This window comes from Toxotes jaculatrix, chromosome 5 (genome assembly GCF_017976425.1).
Source record: "Toxotes jaculatrix isolate fToxJac2 chromosome 5, fToxJac2.pri, whole genome shotgun sequence".
NCBI lineage: Eukaryota > Metazoa > Chordata > Actinopteri > Toxotidae > Toxotes > Toxotes jaculatrix.
The window spans coordinates 25,159,999-25,187,020 of record NC_054398.1 but is presented as its reverse complement, the minus strand read 5'-3'; the positions used below and the strand labels follow the sequence as shown (position 1 = coordinate 25,187,020).

The 27,022-nt window shown below is 39.4% G+C and overlaps 1 protein-coding gene across 1 annotated transcript; it reads left to right on the top strand.

Moving 5' to 3' along the window:
- Positions 1–401: 401 nt before the first annotated feature.
- kitlga (kit ligand a) lies at positions 402–26,124 on the top strand. Its single transcript, XM_041038293.1, has 10 exons — positions 402–694; positions 16,514–16,624; positions 17,253–17,309; positions 17,870–18,022; positions 18,405–18,582; positions 21,561–21,614; positions 22,838–22,941; positions 23,186–23,292; positions 24,238–24,302; positions 24,439–26,124. Exons 1-9 carry the CDS (start codon positions 680–682, stop codon positions 24,266–24,268), a joined length of 810 nt encoding a protein of 269 aa, XP_040894227.1. The 5' UTR covers positions 402–679; the 3' UTR covers positions 24,269–24,302; positions 24,439–26,124.
- The last annotated feature ends 898 nt before the right edge of the window (positions 26,125–27,022 follow it).

Sequence of the window (27,022 nt, the reverse complement as noted above, 5' to 3'; positions counted from 1 at the left end):
GAGGCAGACAGAGATCATTTTACTTTAAAAAACAAAAACAAAAAATAATGCCTAAAGCATGTCTGCCTCTTTATTTTTTCCCTATTATACCATGAAAAGATAACTTATTTTATGTTTTAGTTTATTCTGGTTATTACTATTATCATTGACTCTCGCCATAAAAGAATAGTAAACATGGACCCAATCTTTAACTATGGGTATAAATGGCATACATCCTAGTAAAACCGGCATTTAGTGGGCAATAAACTCACTATTGAGCAGCCAGTTTTCATGTCTGGTCTTTTTATATTAGTAGTAGTGGTTTTGGAGTGAACCGCTTCATACTGCGCCTCGTCAGAGGGCGGCTCTTTGCTTTTTACGCATCATTATAAAGGCTTAACTCCCTCCCTCTGCGCGCTGTCCCTCTCCGCCGCTTCGAGCCCTCAGTGTCTGGATCTATGTTGTAGATAGATGGGCTTGATGCCACAAGTCATTAGCCTACAGGCTGCTAAGGTTGAAAGTTTGATTTCCAATTATTTGCAGTTTTTCTTGTTTCTGGGGCTTTTTTTCTCCTCTACTTGGATACTACTGACTTAGGCATTGGATATGTGCACACAAGATGATGACAACCCCTTTCCTCCCCGTAGAAGTAAAATAAAATAGGCTTTCGCACACACTGGATTTACTCCTGTCGTTCCATATGAAGAAGTCAAAAGTAAGTGATTGTCTTTGGTTTGTTTTCACTCGAGGAAATGAACAGTTTTTGAGTTGTGGCGTGACGCAGGGCAGCGGGACACGTTCCTGCTCCCAGTCAAACTTAACCAGACAGCCTTTGGCGCGTTTCTTTTAATCTTACGTTTTTAATGTTCTTTTTAAAGGAACAAAAAAGGATTTGCAGGCTAATTATTAACTGGATATATTTCCGAAATGCTCCACCTGTCCAGAGTTTAGGCAGCTTGTCCCACATCCACGTCGTCTTTATTTCGTTGGAAGAACAGGCTCCCGATGCCTTCGCGATCAATATGTTTATATTAACGGCGTCAGTCTGGCACTTAAGTGTGTGCACTTCTTAGGACGGTTTACGCCTTGCGTAACTGTCACTTCTGTCATTTTTATTCCTTAAATGTTTGTGACCTGGCTGATTGAGCTCACTGTATAGTAGAGCACAATTTCTTTGCACACACGTTCGTAAAGCCGAAGAGGTGAATTCACAGTTTTTTTGTTTGTTTGTTTGTTTTGTTTGTTTGTCGATTTCTAAATATTGTAAAAGCACCTGGTTGCTTCTCTGAGCGTGCAACTGATCATTTATTCTGTTTGATATATAAACCACAATCTATCCACCTGTCCAGGCTGGCACAGATTATTAGCAGGTAAATTGTGCTGTTGTTAATCAGGTAGAATGTGAGGTCAGGGTGTCAGTCTCTTGCTTTTCTGGACGTGTTTCTTTTTATTTAGTGTGTCTTTGTCTGCCTGTGTCCTGAAACTGATAATTATCCACCCAGAGACTTTATCTGGCCTTTCATCCGCCGCCTGCCCACCGGTTCAGGCAGCCCTTCAGGTTATTCATCAGCCTGCTTTGCATTGAGAGCGAACGTAGGCTGTTTCAAGAGCGCCGCAGGGCCAGTTTAGGCTCTGAATCTACGAGCCCGGGAACCATAATCTGTATCCTGTGACATGGCTGAGCCAAAAATGAGCAAATTAAAGACTAAAGGGTCCTTTTTAGTTTGAAGAATCTTATTATTTTAGGACGTGAAGTCAAAGAAATTACGCGCATTTCTGCATCCCAGCAGCTGCAATGGTCCTCCATCTCCACCAGCAGGTGATCATCTTAAAGCAACTAACCACCATTAAACAGAAACCCCTTTTTAAATGTATTTTAATCGAAAACGGTTTTTATCCTCATTCAGAAACCCTGCACACGGCTCCATTTGACGAAGTAAGCGATGTGAAAACTGCTTTCCGTAGATTTAACGTGTGTTATGTGTGCGTCGCGCGCATAAGAAGGTGTGCAAACTAAATTTAGGCAGGTTTAACCTGCATTACATCCCCCAGGTTGTTTAACTGAACCCTGCGCATATCAGGGTTTTGGCTAATCTCTGTCTCACTCTGCTTGGCAACTTAAGCTCCTTTTAATCGTTGTATCAGAAATATATGTAAAAAGGAGATGAAATATGTTAATATTGATAAAGCAGGGTGCAAATGTGTGAGTGCTCATGCATCTGGGAATAAGTCTTTGAAGTTTCCTGGAGGAAGGCTGGGCATTTCTGCATCTCTGCTGCTGTTAATCATATTCTGAGCAGAGTTTCCTTTATGCTTTTTTAATGTGTTCCTGGCTGCATTAACACACACCTTTCATCTTTTATTTACTGCCCTTGCTACAGATTCTAGTGCTTTCCACAGTCACGAAATCACGTATAGGAAATATGTAAAGTATTTGTTCCAGTTTTTATGGTAGCTGTTTGGAATTTTTTGTAAAAAAGAAAAAAAAAGAGTAAAAAAAAAAAAAGAAAAGTTTTCTTCAAGGATTCCTTATTTAGCCCTCACATATATCCACTAAGGCTTAGAGAGTAAAACTGTACATTTGCAGTGAAATGATGATTGGGTTATCTCAGTGTTCATAATAGGTTCAAACCAGGAATTAAAAGTCTGCTCTAATGGTCTAAACTTGATTGTTCAGCAGAGTGTAAAAACAGAGTCAAGAGTTTCTAGACAAGAAATGGCACACGAGGTCTATGTATGGCAGTGAGTGTGAGAGAGAAAGTGGGAGAGCATGTTTAGAAAGTCACACTTCCACAGAACATTTGACACCAGTAGGGAGCGCTAGTTTTCTGATGCCTGCACAGTTTCGGAGAAACCGGTAGCCTGGATCTATGGGAGGTTTAGAGAGACATCACATGTAGTGGTCCTCCTCGTGTCCCATCTGAACAGAGACACAGATACGTGAAAGTAATTTAGATTTACTCACTGCTAATTCAGTAGCAGTAATTCAACATATAGAGACTGATAAGCTGATTGACATTTGAGAGTTAATTTCCTCAACTGATGAGCTCTAACACAGGCTGTAAATCCACGGGCTGACTACTCACATAATGGCGGCTCAGATTGCTTGTGCTGTATTACTGTGGCTTCTGACCTGAGGGCCTCCAATATCAGAATCTCCTGAGCGAACTAGATCTTCATTTTATTGACCTCCTAGAAATATTCACTGTCTGAGGTTTTGAAATGTGCAGGTAGGTGGAGGCAAAGCGTGAAAAGGAATGACAGACTGCTCTGCATCATTAGATTTATAATGTCACATGTTCTGGGAAGCATACAGGAAGTAGGCGTTGTGGTGAGGATGGTGTTGATGCATCAGAATTACACTCTCCAGTAATCACAGCTGAATGAATTAGTAATGTCAAATTTGATTATGAAGAGCACATCTAATAAAGACTTCAAACTGCTCACCAAGTGTCAAGTTAATGGTTTGTTTTAAGAGTTTAATAATGAGATTACACTGACAGCATGAACGGAAATGCAAAACATTAAATCAGGGCTACAGTGCTGTGCTGTGTCCGCTCACTCAGTGCAGGGCAAGAGTCGTGTTGCTGCTTTGAATAAAATAATTAGTTCATTTGAAGCGGATCCTCAAACTTAAAAACCACATGAAAACACTGTTGAGTTTACTTTGCACCCATCCAGTTTATTTCTTTTTGTCAAATCTGTGAACATCAGCTCCCAGAGGAGATTTATGTTACCGCACCGGGGCCAAGCGCAGAGCCAGTAAAATTCCCCGGGACACTGACAGTTACTAATGTTCTCTTATTGTCAGCAGATATATTGACAGCTCGTATCAGTAATTAATTCTCATTTGTCAGTGCTGCATTTCAAACAGACCCTGTGACTCATGTTTTAATCACAGCTCATGTCTCACTGCACATCTTTCCACACTTTAATTACTTTGTGTTAAATGATAACCATCGCTTACCTGCTTGAATCTTAATGTGTGCCCAATAATCCTCTTTCATATCTGAGATGTTTTTATTATGGCTGCAACATTAAGTAAAATGCCAGAGATGTACTGTATATAAGTTTATGCACATTTCTCTGTAATTCAGCCAATTCATTAGAGCCGGTAACTGGTTTTATGACCAGTGTTTAAAACCTTTGGAAATCCTGTAATTTAGACTTTCAGTTGAAGTTCTGTTGGCTTGAACAATGCTTGTTTGCATTATGGAAACATGTGATGATTGTGTGATGACTCACCAAAGGTTGCGTGGGTAGAAGAGGTTCAGTCACATTGATCTCCAGGGTCACATGTTATTGGTAAAACTAAAATTACTTTGGTTTGGTTATGCGATTTGTTTTCATGCATTCTGGGACATCAGACTTTGAATACTTGATAGTCTTTGAGTATAAATGAAGTGGTTTCATGTTTGCTTGTAATATACTGGAATATTGTTGAGGGGTTGAAGTTCACAATCACACAAGTTTTAGATCTTGACCAAATACTAAAATCATACTTCTAACAGCAGAGATTTTCATCAACAAGAATCCCAAAAATTTTTTGAAGGTCTTGTGTCTACTGAAGAAGGGAAATAGCCAACAGCGATGTTGTAGATGACAAAGCCTTCACAGTTTAGCTGAATTTCATCACAAGATACAAGTCATACATGATACGGTTTGCAAACTCATGTTTACCTATTGTATCTTGAAGAAAGTACCATAATTTGTTCTAAATCCTTTAATCAGTCGCAGTATAAAATATTGGCTTTACCCTTGTGGAAACCCCCCCCCCCCCCCCCACCTTTTTCAGAACTGTGAAGCATGCAGAATCCATAAAAGCAACAGCAGGATTTTCTTCACAGCCCTGGCCTCGTGTCTGAGCGTTTGATGTCTTATTTCTACAGTAACAGGACATTTAGTGCTCTGTCTCAGATTCAGAGAACAGCCAGTCTGCTGTCACTGGACTACGTGTCCAGTCTAACCTTATCCCTGTCTGTTTTTTGGGGGGGGCTGAGCATATTTAGCAGGAAATCTGCAGATACGCCTACTGGTGCTTAGCTGCGGTTTATTTCTGTGGCGACTGAGAACTCATGTAGTCTTCCCATTAAAAGGCGTCAGATGAGGTGAAGATCTCGAAACTGTTAATCACCACACGCTGAGGTCTGTCAGTTCAAAACTCCTACAAGCCTTTCAAACCTGATGTGCGGGCTTGAAATGACCGGTTGGATCAGTTCAAAGATTTATTAGACCTGGGTTCGGGCTTGTCTCTGTACAAAAAGTGAGTGGGTGTCATGTGAATGAGAACATTAGTGGGGAAGTCACTGTCACATGGATGCGGTACACGACCAGAGCCAGGCTGATGGGTCTGTTCTGTGGGTTGGCAGGGAGTGTGAAACAGAAGCCGCAGTCATACATTTGTCAGAGTCACTTAACATGGTAAATAATCATTCTCTCTCCTCTGAAGTCCAAGATTGTGTCGAATCATTCCCTGTTCGCCTCATCATGTGCTACATTATAACATTTATAACGTCACATATGACCCTCCTGTTGAGGATTTACTCTCCACCTGTGGACAAATGGGATTTATCAAGAAAAAAAACATTTCTGGTTCCAGCTTCTCAAATGGGATTTCCTGCTTTCCTCTGTTTTATGTCATTGTAAATTAAATATCTTTTGGTTTTGGACCCAAGGTCTTATGGTCACTGTGGGATCTGGGATATTGTAATGGCTATTTGCAGCTCCTTCTCTAGATTAAACCATTAAGCGATTCGTGGTAGAAATAATCAGCCAGCACAGACTCTCCTTAATTCTGAGCTGATTTTGGGGAGGAATTTTTGATTTTGATTCCTCACATTTTCCACAGCTTACTGATGTAGAGAAAACAACAATTTACTTCAGCTTTTCTCGCTTATATTTCATGATTAAAATCTTTCTGAGGTCCATTTCATTGCACTTACCTGATCTCTATATTTTATGTTTCTCCTCTTTCCTAAGGGAATTTGATTGACCCACTGAAAGTGCAGAGACTCCAGCCACTAATGTTAGAAATCTAGCAACCACTTCAGCAGGTGCATCAAGGGTTCATTTAAATATTCTCCCATGCAGTATTCTCAAGTGGCTTCAAACAGAATGTGAAAATGTTGTATTCTTGTGGTTTCTGCTTTGGCCAAGAGACGACAGTGCGTAGTGTGAACCAGCCGTGGCCTCACAGGGCTCTTTTATAATGAACCTCTTTCCTTTTTCAACTCTCTGTCTTGAGAGCATCTGAAAACATTGAACCACATTTTGAGTGATGTTAAATTTAGTTATATGATTTATCACTCTGATATGGGGTTGTGGGTTGTGTATTGTTTCTTGTGTAAAAAGGGAGTAGGGGGTTGAGCGGGAGTGGTTTCAGTTCTTTGCAGCAGCAGTGTGCTGTCACAGAATAAGTGAATACTCATCATCTGGGTAAAACGAGGCCATCTGAAGCACTGTGATTTAATTAGGATCCTGTGGTTGTGTTTTATGTGTGTATTCAGGCTCTTTTAAATACCTCAGGTCTGTGTGACTGGCTTGTTGCCTTAAACTCACATAATTATCAACAGCCCAAGGTCCCTTATGCATATGGGACCTCTGGATATTTTAACTAGCACAAACTCATCCTAAGTGAACATTCTTCTCCACTGGGTGATCCTAGTGTACGTCTGACTGAGCAGTCAGTGCTGGGGGGCATTTAGATGAGTCTGACATGAACAATGTTCGCAGAATTTTCATTCCAATTAGTCCATCTGTTTGCTCGGAAACTGCAGTTTCCACATGACCCGTTCTTCCTCACGCTAGGGTGAGATGCCACAAAGGCTACTTGATTCAAAAATTAGAAACTGTGTTAGCTATCTCTGCTGTTCAAGAAATATAACTTAGGTGCACACAGGTTTTGCCTTCACTACATTACTTTAAGCAATATTCAACGTGTTGTGCAGTCAACTGAAATGGTTCCTCACGGCTGCAAGGACCGTTATGTTATGATAACACAATAGTTTTTTCGATACATTACTTTTAGGAATGTGTTTTTCTATGAATGAAGGGGAACCTCGAAATGAAGTGGAGTGTAAACTTTAGCAAGCATTCAGTGTCAGCTTTACTCCATGGTTTAGGTTTCAGTACTCTACTTTTCTATGGATACTGTCTTTACCAAAAAGGTGTTGAGGACCATAGCACACATGAACTGCAGAATATTTCCATCTCTTCCTCATGCATATCTGGGGATGAATCACAGGATCAAAACACTTTTCTTTTTTTTTTTTACAGTTCAGTACCTTTTATGCAAAAGTAATTTAAAGTTTCAGGAGTAAGACAAGATATACATGCTGCAGAGCTGTGGGGGAGACACTGTGTCAGTAAGAAAATCTGGTAAAAACCATTTGCACAACTCAACTTTCTTCCTTGTTATCCAAGCCAAATTCCCCTCCTGGAGTTAGTGCATATTAACTAGATCCGTCTTTGCAGCTATTTGTTGATGTAGTAAGTGATGTAGCTACAGTGTAAGAGGACTGTAAGGGGATAATAAAATAGTGCTTTTCCTTTCCAAGGAAAACAACAGAGGCCCAGTCATCAAGTGCATTTTATCTTCATCCTCCCCCTTTTCAAAGTTGCTCTGAGTAGCAAGATTAGATTTCCTGCTGGACACCACTGAGACAACCTGATTGCCATCAAAGTATCAGTAGTTCAGGCCAACGCGTCCTCTTTTCAGTTTTAAGTGTGGACCCTGAGCTGCAGCAAGCAGAAGACAACACATTTTCACAGCAAAAACAAGCAAATGTCCATCCAGTAACTTGACGTAACAACTGCAACTGTTTGATTGCACTTTTGGACTGTCTTTTGGACAAGTCTCACAGACAATAATCTAATTAAACCACTGCTCAAACAACACTCGTCTGGAGAAATTCTTCTCAGGAAATGCGAGATAACAAGATCTCACTTACTTGCTCCAAGTTTGAAATAGGAATCTTGTGTATGTTCCCTGGATTGTTTTTCCTCTTTTTTTTCCCATTGTTTCTTCAGCTTCATTTTTATTTGTGTTTTCAACATTAAAACCTCTAATCCTCTCCAGCTCACTGACACTTTGAGAAAATTTGGTTAAAAGGCCACAACATTTGGTATGCACTAATCTTTCAAACCCCTTGTTTAGCACAGCGGGCGTTCTCTAATTTCTACCGAAACCATGGTGAGGTCTGGTCTCATCAGACATTTGCAAAGGTTTGTTTGTTTCCTGTTTTTCTCTGCAACATATACTTAGTCATAAACACAGAAAAACAAAGTATTTGATGAGCCATTTTTCGGGTGTTCACAGTGCCTGGCTTAAAATTTATTGTTAGCTGTAGCTACATGCCGGCTTGCTTGTTGTTGTGAGCACTCACGCTATTAGGTGGTTTATGTGATCTTAGTCCACAGAGTCTAAGCCTCTGTCAGCTGTTGGTAATTTCTTCACACCTGCACCTTCACACCTTTATCGACTGGCTCAACGATTCCTGATCAGTTTTCTGTACGGACAAAATGTAGGCCTCCACATATTTTCACCATCAGCACAACTGTTTCATTATCTCTGAGTGACTCCTTCTTGTCACAAGTTTCCAGCAGCGTAGACTCATGAGTTTTATATTGTAGTTTTGCGATGCACAACAATTGCTGTGGTTTGGACAATTTAAAACCGGTTCTCGAATCCCATCCCTCTTTTTCACAGCAGACATTTTGGCTTGTCATAGCAGAAGAAGCACAGGTATAAGTGATAACATTAAAGATGACTGCATTTCATTTAAGTGAGCTAGTTTCAGGGTCCTGTTTTGTACTTGCTGGCTCACTGGCGTGGGTGACTACTGGGACGCTTTATGGACCTGAGCCACTGTTCACTAAATGTATCAGTAAATCAGTACCTAGAGTTTAGGTATCAGAGTTGGAATCTGGAGAGGAAAAAAACTGCTCGGTGTTTCTTTATTTGGCTATCAAGATGAACTGTAGGGAATATTTCCCAAAACCCTTAGAACCAGCTAAATGGTGGCTGTTGTCTCATCGCGCATTGCTGTTAATGTTGAGACACTTCTTGTGAAGCTTTCACTTCTCTATTTATAAATGAAAGCATCGTAACGCATCACTTACTCTGTGTTATGTATTTCTAATAGGCAGTAATAACCGTGTTGATCCAGAGATCATACTAAAAAGTGTGACAGTTTTACTAACAAGAACCATGCCAGACTTGTTAGACAAGTGTCTCTTAAGCTTTTGCACAATCGGTTTGCTTCTATGCATGTCAGCATAATTGCCTGGCTCCTCTCTATTACCTTGAAGTCTATGCTGTTAGTGTCAGCTGCTGTAAGTGCACCTCAGCAGACAGATGCAGCAGCAGCAGACTAAATGTTAGATACTAATTTGATTTACACATGAGATAAGTGAGCTCAAGTCGCTTGAAAATCTAGTGCCCATCGAGTTTTTATGTCAAGGCTTTGTTATTTTAGGTATATTATATTTCAAGGTAATGGTTTTGGTGATAACTGCAGTCCTGTCCATGGTAATGTTTGACTCATTGTAAGCTCAACGCAAGAGTCTGAATGATAAGAAACACTTCGGCAGGTGTCTTTATAGTCTTATCTTTATGGTTTTTATGTGGCAAAACCTTCCTGAATATTGGAGGCTCTTTTGTGTGCAGTTTATTCACTGAGATGTTAAATATTGACATGCAAATGTGACTAAGGTCAATACTGGTGACTGGTGAGTACAGTGTGGTGTGGGAGAGAAACATGATTTTTTTTTTTTTTTTTTAAATCAGTAAACAGCATGAAGCAGAAAGTGATGTGAACAGTGTCATAAAGAACAAATATTGTAAACATTTGAGTTATCACATGGATAGATTGTGACTGGGAACAGCATGGAAATTCCAAATGCTAAAGTTTTATCTTCACAGAAAGAATAAAAATACTAAAAAAAAAAAAAAAAAAAAAACCCTCTGAATGAAATATTCATTTGATATCCTTGTTAAACCTTAGCCTGGATCAACTCTACAACATCTGGACAAGAACAGCAGACTGGTATTTTCTTTGCACAGCTTTTATCATCTGTCCTGTTTTAATCCTCATTATGAAACATGGGAACTTGCATCACATGGCAAAATTTAGAACAATGATCTAGGCAAAAGGATAAAATATCCATCTCTCTGACTAAACAGGCTGCATGTTGCTATGGCGGGCTACTGTCATGCAAGGTCCTGTGTTCCGCTTTTATGAGATTACGTGGTTAAGAGGGCCACGAGGCTGGCGGTCTGGAGAGCCTGTTCAGCTAATGATGCCTTGGGTTCAAAGTGGTGGTGAAAAATGAGATGGGGGTAATCAGCCTCAGCATCAATATGATGAGGGAGAGCAGGCTTGCAGGCCTCGAGAACCGTAATGCACCTGACAATGACGGACAAGAGGGCTTTAGTTTGGAGGGCTGCACCTGACTGTTCAACTCTTTTGGTCTGATATCAGCTGGTTCTGCTGCTGACAGAATAAAAGTGGTCGACTTGCTGTATTTCGGAAACAGACATTGTTTTCCGATGTATTCAGCATGAAAAATAATTTCATTCCCTGTCAGTGCAGCTTGTGCACAAGGTCACTCAGAAAGTGTCAGGGAAACATTCAGATGAGTGAGTTGAAGTCATCTCCCTTTTCTCACTGAAGCCTGTTGTTTTTTGATATGTTTGGCCCAAAATCTGTGTTGGGAGTTCATGAGAATTTTTGGAACTTGTAGACACAAGATCTGTTTGTTTTTGCATGGGCGTTATTTAACCAAGATGTTTTCCCATCTATTTAAGAGAGTTTACGATAAGATCGGAATTACAGTTCACTTTTGCACTTAGTGTTAAGTTGTTGATGTTGCATGTGCTTCTGTGGACAGTAACACACAATATTGTGATAATGTTGGAAGCATAAGGTTAAGATTGTTTAACCTCATTAAGCATTCCATTTGTATGTTAGCTAAGAACACATTGTTTTTGTTATCAATACCAAGCCTCGGATTGATATCTGGAAACAAACCACCCATTAAATGACGATTTAAGGGATTCTTCATGCAGTTAGAATTTTTGCATGAGGTAGTCATCTCAAATTGTTTCTACAGCTTCTTACAGAGCATGACTTTCACAAGTGGAATCAGTGTCTGGTGTGATGAATTTGATTGGAGACATGTTTTAACAGCCAAAACAATTTTGAAAGCCTGTAAAACAGGTTTTTACAACATCACAAATAATTGAAAAGGTCTGTAAGCTCCACAGAGCCTTTTCAGCCAAACCATGCAACAACATTTAAGTCTTCAGTATCCAGTCAGATGTTCCAAATGTCCCTGACAAATATATATTCACCAAAAGCTTGCATATGTTCTGCAGGTTGTTAATTGATATGGAACAAAGGCTCTCTGGTGTTTTTCAGTTGCCTGATTTTTTTTTTTTTTTTTTGTGTAGATACAGTAAGAAAGGAAGCTTTGTTTAAAGTATGTTGTCATAACTTGTTGCTTCACCCCTTGTCTTGTTTCCCCCTGCAATTTCTGATACAGTTGATATTATTATGAATTGGGTTGCCATTGTCCGTCTTGTTGAATTTGCTTGGACATTTTAGGAAAATTATTTGTGAAGTGATTCATTATGTGCAAAGTTCAACAATTTTATATTATATTTAAATATATTTAAATATAATCCAATTATAAAACAAACTAACTTGAGTTAGCACGTGTTTACCTCTGTGAATACGTCTGCACTCAGTCTGTAGCTTCACAGTAAGAACTTGGTTGGATAGTGTAAAGGTATGCTCAGACTGAATTTGGGGTAAAATTTTTTCCTCTTGTTAATATAAAGTTTGTTTGCAACAAACATCCAGTGCACCAACAGATGTTAGCTGTAGCTGGCTAACCCACTGGCCATGTGTGAGGAGTGTGTGTATGTTAGTGACTTGCACACATTTCAGAACTTAACAGCAAGTCAACTAATGTGAGTTTTTCATCCAGGCTTCTCACATTTTCCCTCCTTCCCTGAAAGTTCACACCTCTTCGGGATGAGTGCTAACTTTTCACTCAAGTTGTAACGGCTGTTTGGGCTGTTACATCTTTGCCTCAGTTCTCGCTGTCCTGAGCGAGTCTCCGACTCACTTGTGTCTTTCCCCTGACTGTCTATGCAGTCACGCTGCCTCCACAATTTGCTTCAGTTTCAGTCTGATCTCATGTTAAATATTAAATAAGTAAATAAATATGAATCAGCAGAAGTGTCAAGAGCAACTTAACAGCGGCAGACTTCACTACAAAACCAATCAATGGTGTTGCAGATGACAGCATGAAAAACGTAGTGTTTTACACAGTAGAAGAAACACGAGCGGTCTAGATAAATCAATACTGTGATTGCCAAAGGTTTGCAAGGAGGGGCTGAGTCAGCAGGACTTTTTGTTTTCTTGTTGAATGTTTGTCTTCAAACTGAAATTAGTTGATGAAGAATGTTTGATGATTTGGAGCCAAGTGTTTAATAGCAGAGAAAGCACACAGTTTAAGTGAATCTGGGAGTGGCAGTCCTCACAGGCTTCTGAGCAGCAGCTCCTCCCAGTTGGTTGGGGCTGTGTTTCAAGATGAGAGTTCCCCTTCTGCATGGGATTCTGTCCAAAACCAATTTAGCATTTGTTTTTGTTTTTTTTTTCATTTTGTCACTGATTTAATTATGGTATGGTTTCCCAGCCCATCGGGGAGGATTATCATTTCATTTACAGTCTGATGTTTGTTTGACATGAAGTGTTAGTGGCCACCACCTACTTTACTCCCTGAATCATCCTTTAAACAAACTTTGCAGTAAAACAGGGCAGTTTCGGAGAAAGTGTTGAGTGAATTTCTCTTCATTGAAAGAACATACAGCAAAAGTGTCATTGAAGCTATGAAATAAATGTAAACAATCAGCGCTGGTCTTTTGTTGCAGCTTGAAGCTGTCGTGGTTCTCACATCCTATCTGGTGTTTCTGCCAGTTCTGTGTTTTCATTGTCACTAACTCTCATGTCATTTCAGACCCAGCCACTCCCCTATGCCCGGTTTCCCACCTTCTGGCTGCTCCGCCCCTGTGCACACCTGTTCCCAGTTACCTAAACATTCCACTCTGTATATATTTTCCACACACCAGTTGTCAGATTGTCCTTGTTTGCATACCTGCCTGCTTCCTGGTCCTGACTGTTTGCCTGCGGACGTGACTCTGATTCTGCCTGCCAAGCTCTTGTAGCGTTGCCTTCCTGGTTTGTTTGTCTTGTTTTAAACATTCCAGTATTCCAGTCTTTTACCTGCCATTGTTGACTCCATAGCACTTTTGGCTCCCAGGGCTAGTAGATATGTGTGCCTGAGAATCAGGTCGGGTCACATGGAAAAACCACATGGATTAATTTTGTCCTTAAGACTTCTGTATATCAGTAACAAGCTTCCGTATGCAACTCATTTTGACATAGCACAGTTAGTTCCAGCTGCAGCAGTGAGGAGGCAGCCTGGCCACTACATGCCAGCTCAGACTAGACAAAAGCAGGTCAATGTGCTTTAGTATCATAAAGGTATAGGTATGGAACACTGATGTGCAGGGCTTTAATATCGCCTGGAATTATCAGTTCTCATTTAGTATATCACTTGAGATTGTTTGTGACTTTGGTCTTTTGCTAGTTAAAAGGTGAAGTTCTTAAGTAACATTTGTTTTAGCTCAAATTATTCCACAGTTTTTGGAGAAGACAGAGATCCTATTGTTGATCTATTATTTGACATTTGCATTTTGTGCATCATTTTCTTAAAATTTAAAAATGTAGTTGTGTCTGGGGCATCTCCGTTTTCAGTCATTGTTATTATCCCGTCCAAATGTGACATGGAGAGGCTGAGGCGTAACGTATGAACTACAAGATGTCCCACACATTTGCTCATCTCTTTTGCTTGCTTATCATCTCTGTCTGCCATTTAAAGACAATTCGTTTTGGTTAGCAGTAGAAGCAAGACAGAATTGAATTACATCCCATCTGCCCTTTACATGGTGCTTTTCCTTTGGCCTTTCCTGCTGTTGATGGATCATTGTTCGATTCTCTTCCTGTTGTGGCTCTGTTTGACAAATATATAGTAACAGGAGGAACGTGGGTGGCAGAGTCTGCCTTGAAGATTTTAGATGACTGATCTGAATTGCCAAACTGGCAGGGAAAATGTAGATGGCATAAGTATGAATGTGTGTAACTGTGAATGAGAACAAGTCGCTGCTAAACAGCAAGCACGGTCATCAAACCCATGCTTAAATAAACTATAGAACAAAATCCTGTTGTACTGGTTTGAAGTGCCTGAGGATTAGACATGGCTCAGCTCGCTATGATCTTTTTATCCCTCCCACTGAGGCCCATTTATGAAACGCTCAAAAGCTTTATTCGCCAAAGAGGAGGGTCACTTTCAAGGCTGCTGAATTGTTTGGGGTTGGGCTCCGGCTGGCCCTAATCTCCATTAAGATGAGCATTGCGGGGCCATTGCATAATTTAGTCATACTGGCACAGAAAAGACATAGGACATCAGCCAAATGAGTGACAACTCTTAATGTGTACTCAAGCCAATAAAAATCCATTAGGGAGTAAAAAACCTAAAGAGAGAGTCAGATTATGGACCTGCGATGCCACCATGGGAAAGAACTTTCCACAGCACCAAGGAAACCAAGTGCGTCTTAAAGATGCCTTATGCCTGTGTGTGTGTGTGTGTGTATCTGTATCAGTGGAATAGCATGAAACTGTTGACAGTCTGACAGTTTCTTTACGCTGTTTCAATTCGGTGATGGAACAAAACATATCAGATTACAAAGCATGCAGATCTTGACAGATCAAGATATTATATCTTTTTTTTTTTTTTTTAATTAAAGTCAGCTGTCAGAAATAATTGCGTCTCAGCTTCACCCAGCGTAAACTCATGTTATGATATTTGATACCTCTGAATGACTTTCGTTCATGTTACAACAGCATCAACTCTTCCAGCGTGATGGTTGAGGATTACCTTCCTCGCTGCTCTAAAAGTTGTCTCATAGGCAGCGTCATGGCAGCACCTGAAGACAACTCACATGTGGTCTGAAAAATGTGGGCCTGACCAGTTAAATTGAAAGCTGATAGTTTGTCATTTTCAGAAAAGCTTCCATTATCTTTATTAAAAGAGCCTTTATTCAACTCACGAATAGTGTTGCGTGGTGGAAGACTACCTATCATTAATGGCTGTTCCGAGGCAGTTGTCACATTTGTATGGAAATTGATTCATTCTTTCACTCTTGTTTATCTGATTGGTATTTTTCTCATTTACACAGTGTGTCTTTCCCTAGTGGTCCTTAGATGCATAGCAATGTAATTACACCTGGTCAAAAACCGACCCCGGAGTACTTTATTTATCAATTACTAATAATTACTTTTGAATAGGACAAAGGTCATTTCTAATGTAATTCTAATGTGATTGCTTTATCTGCTGTGACAAGTCAAAATGGTTCCTGCCAGAAAGGTCTATTGCCCCTTAACTGGTACATTCAAAACTTCCATTGGTTCATGTCAGCATTACCGGAGTCTAAAGTTTCTCTCTTGGAACAGTGGCATCTCTTTTCTTGTGCCATCAGTGGCCTTAAAAAGACCACAAACATGTATTTAAAGACCCATATATTTAGTTGCTTCCAGCTCAAAAGAATTTCAGAGGTCAGCCTTGAGGGTAAAAAGTAATTACGGATTCTGTACATGTTTTTACTATATAGACTTTTCCTCTAATTGGTTCCAACAAGTCCAAATAGACTTTTACACAGACATAAGAGTCGTGGGACAGACATAAACTGGATCCAAGGGTCTGTCCACAGCCATGACAATACTAACAATTCAAGTGACCCTGTGCAACCGTGTGAATACTTATTCAGAAGCAATGAGCCAGTGAACATAGTACTCTACTTAACTTTGTCTTATTACCAGCTGCATCTCTAATCAGCTGTAGAATCACTGCAAATAACATCACATCCTTTCCTTTAATTTTTGAAAAATATATTCATTATTTAGCAAAAACCTCAAGTTTTGCTTTGCTGAACAACTTAAAATCCCTCATACACAATACTGTACAGATGTGGTTCATGACATGCAGAGGCTAAAGCATAATTGATGACTTACGAGATGTCCAACACTTTTACCTTTTGCTCATCTGTTGTAACAGATTATCAGATCGTCAGCAGCAAAACTGACGTCAGCTCGTCAGTTCATGGCTTCAGTGCTTTTGGAAGGCTGATAGCTGTTAGAGGGTTCAACACTGATGACTTTAGGTCCTTTGAGTTCAGCAGTCACCTGCACAATCTTCTGTTCTTTCTATAATCTTCTATTTTGTTGTTTGCAGAGGAACTCTAACGCCTCCTCCTTGTTGTAATGCTGGTTACAATGTGTCTATGATTGTTTATATATTGAAATATGCTCTTATTTCATATGTCATTTTTATATGAAGAAGAATAATATGAAGAAGATTTGACTAATTGTCCAAATATCTTTTTTTTTTGTCTTTTTTTAATCTGCAGATTTGGATACGCGTCTGTGTCCATTTACTGCTGTTCATCACGCTTGGGGTACATTCAAGTAAATTTGACGTCAACCCAGTGACAGATGACATCTCTAGACTCTCTGTTTTGGTAAGGACAACACTGTCTTTTGATTTTAATTAAAACACTTTTAGCTTAAACCTTTAACCTTAAAATACATTTCACTTCACAGACTAAAACATTCAGCTATATAGTAAATGTGCATGTGCATCAGAGACAATATATTTAATCTGCAAAGTACAACGTGGATCTGTGTGGTTTCTTTACTATATATTGGCACAGAATAGACACAAAAGCAAGAAAACACAATATAAAATGAAACATTTTGAAAGTCAGATGATTATCAGTCTGGACAGAAAGACGTCTGGCTGTGTTGTGCCTCCATTTTCATCTATATCAGGTCTGAATCACGGCTGCCACTATTTAACCAACTCTGGATCCAAAATCAACTCAATGATAAGACCAAAACAAACAGACGTAAACAGAAACAAACAGAGATAGCAAAGCAAACCCGGATTATATTTGGATTACAGTGTGCGTGCATGCGTGTGTGCGTGCGTGCGTTTGTGTACGTGCGTGCGTTTGTGTGGGTGTGACATTGTGTGCGTGTGACATTGTGTGTCCAGTTTTTTTAATTCCACAGTCAATTTTATGCATTGCTGCTTTTTAGGATTTGAATGGTATTTTTTAATATATTGTTTTCTGTTTTCTTTCACAGAGACAAAATATTCCTAAAGATTACAAAATTCCTGTACATTACGTTCCAAAAGAAGAGGTAAGACATCGTGGGGGTGGTAACTATCAGGCTTTTGTCTGTCCTTGCTTTGACTTGTCACCAGCATTTCTCCAAAACTAAACACCAAATTTGTGTGAAATTTAGCATATTCACACAATGAGTTTCTAATTTTTAACAAAAACTTTTCAGTTTTGAATGAGCATATCTCCTCAGAAGTAGTCATACTAACACAAACTTGGCATGTGGACACATCCATTCTCATAAGAGAAAGAAACCACTGACTCTGGTGACCTTTTCTTTCACCTGCTATCTGATAAATGCAGTTTTCAGTGTGAAAGTAGCATCTGACTCAGAAGGATTATTGGACTTTTGTGTATATGAACTTTATTGAGAGTGTTCTCGTTGACATTTTGGTACTATAACTGATAAGTGCACTATGTCTCTAAACTGCCTGAAAGTAAAGGAAAACCGGAGTCAAATTCCTTGTTTGTGTGCACAAACTTGGCCAATAAAACTGGTTCTGATTCTGATGTATTTAATTATCATACAGTACATACTACTGCTCATTTTAAACCATACCTCTGCTCTTTTTCTTCCAGGGTGGGATGTGTTGGGTAAAATTAAATGTCTTCTACTTGGAGGAGAGTTTACAAGATTTAGCGCATAAGTTTGGAAACATTTCATCCAACAGAAAAGATATTAGCATATTCATCCAAATGCTCCAAGAACTGCGGCTCAACATGGAGTCTGTGGTAAGTTCATAGGGGGGTCGTGCCATAGGTTCATCACTGTTAGGGAAAACAATAACTTATTGATATAGCCATGTGGCAAGTACAACATTCACTAATGAGTAAAACTGCTTTTCTTCTACGGCGATATACAGGCTGTGGTTTTTTGAAGCTAAGAAAATACTGTGACCAACTAACATTATCTAAGCCCATACTACAGTGCACACATAGTTAACTTGTTTGTTGCAAGATGAGTTTCATTTATCTGACCAGCTAATCACAAATTTCACTACTGATTCACACATTATCTGTCATGCAGTGCAGCTTTAAAAGGAATTTAAAGCTTTCGAGTAGACGCTTGAAATTAACTGCTTGAATTTTCTGAACTGTGTTTTTGTCTTTGCAGGAGCCGATCATGTACGATTTTGAGTGCCACTACAGGGAAGAGAGGTGGCAGACAGCGCGATACTTTGACTTTGTCAAAGACTTCCTTATAGCTGCACAGAATAGAGAAGATTCAGATGACTGTGATCCTCCTCCCTGTCCCACGACACCATACACAGAAACTACAGTATATCCAAAAGGTAAATATTTATTAAATATGATATTTATATGTGGCCTGCTTGTTGGGCTTGTTACCAGAGTTAGTACCGCTGTTTTTCACGATTGTTAATGAAAGATTGTTAATGAGCTGTCAGTTGCAGCCATACTGTCCAATACTGCTACATTACTGGCTTTAGTAATGTATTTTGTTGCAGAGCTGCTGGTGACTGCAGCCTTGGAGAACATGTTGATACCTTTTTTTTTTTGCTGGTTCCACTATTAACTGCAGATGTAAAGGGGAATTGAGATTTCACACTCTGAGTTTGGATTTGTCTCTCCATGTGGCATAGGAATGGTCAAGACTCAATAACATTTTATTTGGCTCACAAAGTGCCTCTACAGGGTGTCAGTAAGTGCCAGAGCCCCATTTTGTGATAGAAGTGCTGCATTTTTCCTCACAAATAATAATCTCACTGCCCAGAACATCAACAACCCAGAAAGACTATGAGCTCCCAACTGTTATTGGTTAAACTATAGAAGTCGGGAAAGCTGGTTGCATTACTCATGTTCAGCAAAGGGTTTGGTGATAATATCAGCGAGTCTCAGATTCACAGTTCAGATCAGTTTGGAATGGAGTCGACCCATGATCCTGTCAGGAGAAAGATAAGATCACCTGAATGGCTGCCAACCAGACAGTCTAGATTTGATTTCTAAGATTTTTTTTTTTTTTGGATAATTTTTTTTTTCACATTAAAACCAACTTTACTGTGGAGCTATGAGAGTCTTGAGTGAAGCTGAAAAAAAAATGTTGTCTTTTGAGATCGATGTGATATGATCGATGTGATATGAATGATGTGATATGATTGCGTACAGACTGAGTGGAAGAGAGAGAAGTATGTGCATCATGGGAAGTCCCCCGGAAGTTCAAGCCTATAGTAGCAAAACTAGGGAATGGTTCAGCCTGAGCCAGGCCTAATGATAATCTTTATCAAGAAGGAATGTTTTAAGCCTAATCTTACACAAACATGGAATGGGTGTCTGCTTCCTGGCCCCAAACATGAAGATAGCTGAAGGCTTAACCTCCAGTTCTACTTTTGGAGACTCTGAGAAATTTTAAATAAATATAATTGCCCAATTGTTATGCAGATAATACCCAATTATTAATTGGGTATTATCTGCATAACTATGAAAATTTAAGGTGTGTTTCCTAATAATGTCGAAAGGAAACATATATAAGGTGAATAAAACTGGTCCAAGCACAGAACTCAGTGACTAACTTATGCGTACATGGAGGACTCTTCGTTAGCATGCACAAACCGAAATCGATCTGATGAACAGGACTTAAACCAGCTTAGTCTTTCCTTTAATGCCAATTAAATGTTCCAGTCTCTGTAATAGGATGGGATAGTCAATAGTGTCAAATGCAGCATTAAGCGCAGACCAGTACAGCGACAAGGACTTTGTCCGATGCAATTAGAAGATCATTTGTAATTTTCACCAGTGCTGTCTCTGTGCTGTGATGCACTGACTGAAGATCCTCAAATCAGTTGTTGTTATATAGAAAGTCACACAACTGATTGGCAGATATCAGGTTTAGCAATTGTTTCTAAGGTTGCTGTGTCTGAAGATACATTGGTGCCGGTTGAGAGCAGGAGGTGATGAATTTTGTCTCGGAGAGTTAGAAGTTTATTATTAAAGAAGCTCATAAAGTCATTACTGCTGAGAGCTACAGTAATGCATGGATCAAGAGATACACATGGCTGTTTGTGAGCCTGGCAACAGTGCTGAAAAGAAACACAAGGTTTCCAAAATAATGACGAGTCAGAAGCGGTTCTGGCATCACAGAGGGCTTTCCTGTACGTTTTAAGAAATCTTGCCAGACTAAGCAAGATTCTGCCAGTTTTGTGGAATGCCATGTCCTTTTACAATACCTTCTTTTTCAGAGGGGCAGTAGCTTCAAGTGTCACAGTGAGCCTGCAGCACTGTCAACAAGATGATCGATTTTGGAGGGTTAGCACAGGCGCCCTCTGTTGTATTGAGACATGGCATTGAATTAAATGCTAATGGAATCACTTCCTTAAATTTAGCTGCAGCACTGTCAGACAGACATCAAGTGAAAACATTTTTGCCTAATGGCATGTAGTCCAGTAATAGGAATTCAGACATTATTAAATAATGATCTGATAAAAGAGGATTCTGTGGAAAGAGTATTAAATGTTCAATTTTGATGCCAAATAACGTGGGACACTATGACAAACAGAATTTAAAAAAAAAAAAAAAAGCTACCCCTAACACAGGAATGCTGGCAATTGGAAATGAGACAGTACGCTTAAATAACGTGTTTTTAAAGTTTTAGGTTAAGCGATTCTTTAGGTGTTTTAACTGCTTTATTGTGGAAAACATTAGAAAACACAGCCACCCTCTTTGGACTATTGTGAGCAGGCTCTATTTAGGACAGATCTCTTGTGGCCATTTCGAGAAGCTTTTAATCCAGGAACCATTATTTCTACACAAGAACGTTGCAAGATAAAAACCCAAACCGTCTCAGTGCTTAGACAGCCCATGGAGACATGGCTGAGTCACAGGACTGAGGGAAGATGTCCCCAGGCAGCGCATGTGAAAAGGAAGAAAAGGGCCGCAACCTGATTGTATACGTGTTGATTACAGAGCAATCTTCCAATCTTCCCAAGCGCTTGGCTTTTCTTTGCCAAAGTGATCGGATTGGATCCTTTGTGTGTATTTGTGTGTGTGTGTGTGTGTGTGTGTGTGTGTGTGTGTGTGTGTGTGTGTGTGTGTGTGTGTGTGTGTGTGTGTGTGCGTGTGTGTGTGGGTGGATGGTGGGGTAAAAAAGGCGGCGTTGAGGTGACCTAACAATGAAATGTTTTCATCATCAGGCAGTAACACTCCGCCCTTTTTCATCCCTCTTCTCATTTTTTGCTTGTCTCCTTTCGTAACCCTCAACTCACCAAGCCATCTTTTTTTTGTTGTTGTTGTTGTTGCTGTTTTTTTCCCCCTCCAGAATCACCCACATCCAGCAGTAAAGGCTCAGACTGTCCTACAGGCTGCAATGAATGTAAGTTTGTGATTCTCATTATTGCTGAGAAAACAAGTGTCAGATCTGTGATCGGTTTCTAAAACCAGCTCAGCTGGTGTGTCAAAGTGTCAGTTTTTACCAGCTATACTATTTAGCCACATTCTAAAGAAAGTCAGCCCATTCCCTGGAGCCACTGTCACTTGATTAATGACACTCTGTGGGGCAAATTCCTCATCACATCTTATGTCTCATGTCTTATCTTGTCTGCTGCCAAAAGGCCTTATTGAGACCCTTATCTGTTTCTCTGATTGGACGTCCCAGTCATGTGGTTCTAACGTACATTCTGCAACTGGTTGTACAGAAACTTATAGTACCCAGTCATAACATGTAGGTGCTTAATGAAATGTGATAATCTTTTCCCACCATACTGTAAACTGGCTGCACTAACAAAGCAGTAACACTGAAGTGAGCTTCCCATTGGCTCACACACACACACACATGGTCTCATGAAATGGAAAATAACTGATAAAAGATATCTTTCATCGTAGTGTTTTGTGGGTGTCTGGTGGCAGGTATTTGTCAGCATGGATGGATTACAAGAACGTGGTAATTTAATACAACTTTAAAGTCCACTTTAAAAAAGTGTTTTGCGTATTGTTACTTCTCTCGGTTGTTTGGAGCCTCACTGTGCAGAATGACACGCTTATTTCACGTTTATCTGCTAAAATGAAAAAGTTTAACTAGGTAAATGTAGAAAAAGCATTTCAGAGACAACAGAACATTTTCATTTGTCTTAAAACGTGACTGAAGGGCATCTTTAGGGCTCATCCCAAATGCCTTTGATGTTTATAATCAACAATTGAAGGCAGCTTCACATTTTATTCTTTCTTTGCCACCTGTGAGTGATTGAATGGACTGTGCAACATTAAAAGCAGGGTGTTAACCCAAATCAAGAAATGCTAAAATAAAATAAACAAACAAGCTGGTATTTGCAGCTGCTTTATGTTGATTGTCTTTTGTCTTCAGTTGACAAATGTTTGATTGCTCTTTGAAAAGGTTAATAATAATCATTCATATATAGACATTAAAAGTTAGAGGAACAGTGAAGTCAATACTAACAATACTTACTACTACCACTACTAGCAATACCTGACATTTTCTGACCATGAGTAACAGACACAGCTGTCTTTTACTGAAAATCATATTTTAATAATTTTTAATTAAATTATTAAATAATTTTTATTTTTATTTTTTTATTTTAGTCATAAATACAGGAGCACGATTCCTGCCTGAGGTGGTGGAGCGAAGCCTTCTCTCCTTACTGTTCATTCCACTCCTAGCCCTCGTAGTCCTGCTTGTGTGGAAGGTGAGCTGACCTTTGACTCACAGCGCTAAGCTGTTTAACTTTCTGAGGTTGCTAAAGAGATATGATTTTTTTGTTAGTGGCCCATTTTATTGTTGTGAGATAGCACTTTGTTCTATGGAATTCATGACGGGCGGCGACAGCCTTTCAAATTTCTGTACATGCTGTGTAGAATGTGTTGCTCTGAGTTGTGGTGATTTCAGCTGTATCTGAGAACTTTGGTATTAAAAGTGATTTCCTGAAACAGATCCGAACACGGAGGAACGAGGAGGATATTCAGCAGAATCCTGGAACAGGTGGACTCTTCACAGGAACAGAATGGACTGCACCTCAACAAGATGAAATATCAGAAAAGTAAATTGTTTATGGCCAGAAACATGGCTGACATTCAGAGGTTTGGCCTTGAGGCTTCATTAAATTTTAGCTTAGGTTTTTTTTTCCTGGAAGTGTGGGCTTTGAAAGAAGTGGCATCCATCATTTTTGGAGCTTAACTCACACTAGTGAGCAAATATCAGGGTGTCTTGGCCTCAGCTGCTTCAAATTTGACTGCTGGACAACAAATCCTCCATCCTAAACAACCATATATTTGTCCCTACCCAGGGATACAACCCATAGGAGCATACCAGCAGCAGGTGTACCAGACCTTTGTCATCCGGTAACAATAATAAACAAAAATCCTTTTAACGTGGACTTTGTCACTCTCTATATTACATCATCTGACTTCAGAGGAAGTCAGGTCACCTAACAATAAAAGTTAACCATGTGTCGTAATAAGCTGCCTGTACGGACGACCTATAAAGTTGTTGGTTTTTTTTAACAGGACAATCTCCTGCTTGAATAGAGCTGAACTCTTGAATCGCTTTGTCCCAGCCTTAACTTTTACTTTACACATATGAAGCAAATTTACAAACAAAGGCATGCATACAATGAAGCATGGAAATGCAATTGGCTTTTAACAGCTTCTGACCCTGTAAGGTTAAACCGTGATGACAAGCTTATTGACCATTGTCATAAGAGTCGGTAGCGCGCGCCTCAGAGCACTCAAGAAAAAAAATGCAGAACTGCATACTGCATACTCAGAGTGTTTATAAAGTTCAGAGGGTTTGAACTTAGACCCTGCTTGACGATTCTGTTGCACGGTTACTAGAACCTAAAATCTTCTCATGTGTGGTCACCGTCTGACTGGCTGTTGAATGCCAAGCTCTTTCAGCCTCCCTTAAAGAGCCATTTCTGCTTCTCTGCATGATGTGTTGTTGTTGTAGGATAGAGTCTAATACTTTTATTTCTGCTCCATTACAGAAACAAGTTGAACGTCATTGAAACAGTGTAATTCTTTTACTCTTCGATGTTCTTCAGCATAATTGGTGAGATTTAAATTAAACATTAAAAAAAAGTACTAAAACAATTTTTACAGTTTTGAAAATAAAGAGAATCTTGTTTGAATCTGTCAGTGCCTGTCACTGATTTCTAAAACCCACTCCCCACTCTTTCCTTTCACAGGGCTCTACTCTTTTTCTCCTGTTGGTGTCCAAAGGTGATGAAAAACAAACATGACGCTGAATTCCATAGTGAGATCTCAGAGTTGAAAGGCCTGTTTTTGACTGCTCTCCAGATTCACAGTGGCAGATGCACAACTGCCATGACCGAGATTTTTCTGGTTAAATGCTGCCTGCTACAGTATGGATAAGCTTGCCTTTCTTGTAAGACTGCTTTAATCAACCCCATGCTTTTGAAAAAGACTGTGAGATTTTGGCAGACAGAAGCCTCTGTACCACTCCCCCACTGGATCCTCTGGCTCCTGAAAATCGCCATCAGAACCTGCTGCATCATGAACTCTTTGGGGAGAAGACATTAATTAAGGATTATTAATGACAATCACTAAAGAGGTAGGTGTGTCAACAGGGCACGTTGGCTGTGACCTTTCCCATCAGGCTGCCCTGCTGCTACTAGCTGACTCTGACAGAAGTGGCAGGACACAAACATCTGTTTCTGTACGTAGTTTGAGTATTTCTATCATGTTTGTGGTCTTACATTGTACCATGTCCATTCTTGGTTTTGTGCCTTGTTTGATTAGTGTGATTGACTCCGTTTGTAAATGTCAAAAGCCTGTCTATGTTTCTGTGTGGTAGCAGAAAGAGATCATTACAGGGCAGAATACGCTCACCACAGCAACCAACAGATATGATCCCCAAACTCTCTCTCGCTCCTTTTTTTTTTTTTTTTTTTTTTTAAATAAACTCAAAACCATAGCAGTTTAACTGGCTTGACCTGTGCCCGGTTATGATTTGGAAGACAATTTTTTCAGAAAAGCAGTGCTTCAATATATGAAAACTCTACTGGCAGAACAATCTGCAGCGGTGGTGACATTTCTGTCCACATGTTACATTTTAGCCTTTGTAACCTTTAGGAAACGGTTCAGCTGGTAACTCTGCTTGTTTCATGTGTATTTGGGACTGTATGTTGGGAATTATTTGTTATAGGAGATGAGAGTGTATTGTGTTAAACTGAATCTGTGTTTGAAAAAAAAAGTATACCACATTGGTGTTCATATAGTTCAGAGCAACAGTACTTTTCAGCATCAATAACTGGAATTCTTTGGTGTGGTAAAGTATTGTTTGTTGTGTTGAACTGCAAGATAATTTTATTCATTCCAAAATGCATCTTTGAAGAACACTATATTAATGGCAAAATATTACTGGTGCCATATTCTCTATGGCAGTTTAGAGCTGAGTCTATGTTAGAAAATGTATACCACATTGGTGTTCCTATAGTCCACAGCAACAGTACTTTTAGCAGGAATATCTGAAATTAGTGGTGTAGTAAAGTACTGTTATTTTAAAGCTTTTACCCAATTATGTCCATTCAAAAATGCATTTTTGAACAATATTGGAACATATTATCTACGGCAGTTTAGACCTGAAACTTTCTCTTCAATCACCTTTAGGGTTTGCTTCTCTACATGAAGACTATTATGTGCAGTGCCCAGTATTTTGACAGAGACACAGGCTAGTCTAACCACAAAACAACTAACAAACAAGGTATACTATGTCAAAAGTTGCTTTTTATACATAGTCAATGAATATCATGAGCTGCAACAGGTCTAAGCTGTGAACAACAAAAAAAAAAAAAAGTAAAAAATAAAAAGAACATGGTCTCCCATTTTCCTGTCTATGCAAGAGCCACAAACAATGTGCATGTCTGATGCATGGAAGCCAGAAACCAAGCAGTTTCATGCATTAGTCAAGAGCGTGACTGCCCTTAAATACTGTTCTTATGTGGGCTGTTATGTGGTCTGAGAGTGAGCAGAGCTGCATCCTGAACAGTGCTTTCGGGCTTGAGTGATCCAATCCATCTTACTTCAGAGGGTGAATCAAATGGCTCTAGGCAGGAAATAAGTCTGGGTGCCAAAAAGCAAATGTAATTATTGCCCGGTTGGTATTCTGGGTGAAAACTCTACTGTATTCTGTATTTTTGTATAAATGTAAACAAAGATATATGAGATATGAATAAAGTACACGTATCCAACATGCTATTTATTGGGTTGTTTTTTGTTGTTCAGTAATTTTAACCAAGATTCTGTTTTGTTTTGGGGTTTTTTTTTTTTGTTTTTTTTTGGTTTGTTTTTTTTGTTTAGTTTTGGTTTTTAATCCGGGCCTATCAGCAAGGAATCAAACTCAGTGCGTACTCATTTTGCAAACATTTGCTTCGGGCAAAATAGCTGTGAACATTACAGATGACTGTAATTACCCACGTGCCTTTAGGAAAGAAATCTACAAGTTTCAAGCTGCACGTTCGTAGCCATTTGGAGGTGAAAGCAGTTCAACCAGTGGTGGCCTGATTTGAAAAGCAATAGCATTTTTTAAAAATGTACATTAACAGTCTTGTTTAGTATGTTTGCTATATGCTAGTGTTAGATTGAATACATTTTTTAGTTTCTTCTTCTAAATTACATCATTAAAGAAATTTAAGGTGTTTAAACAGCCTTGTTTTATTCTGAAATCATGTAGTGAGAGTTCAGAGCTTCTGGGCAGTTTCCAAAAAATGTGTGTCCAAGAAAAGCTAGTGGTTATCAACACTGTGCTTT

What these genes read in the sequence shown, in the direction of transcription:
- kitlga (XM_041038293.1), top strand. An exon ending in TCCTACAGGCTGCAATGAAT is followed by an intron (nt 21,615 to 22,837) that starts GTAAGTTTGTGA and finishes TTTTTATTTTAG; the next exon opens with TCATAAATACAGGAGCACGA. An exon ending in CAAGATGAAATATCAGAAAA is followed by an intron (nt 23,293 to 24,237) that starts GTAAATTGTTTA and finishes GCTCCATTACAG; the next exon opens with AAACAAGTTGAACGTCATTG.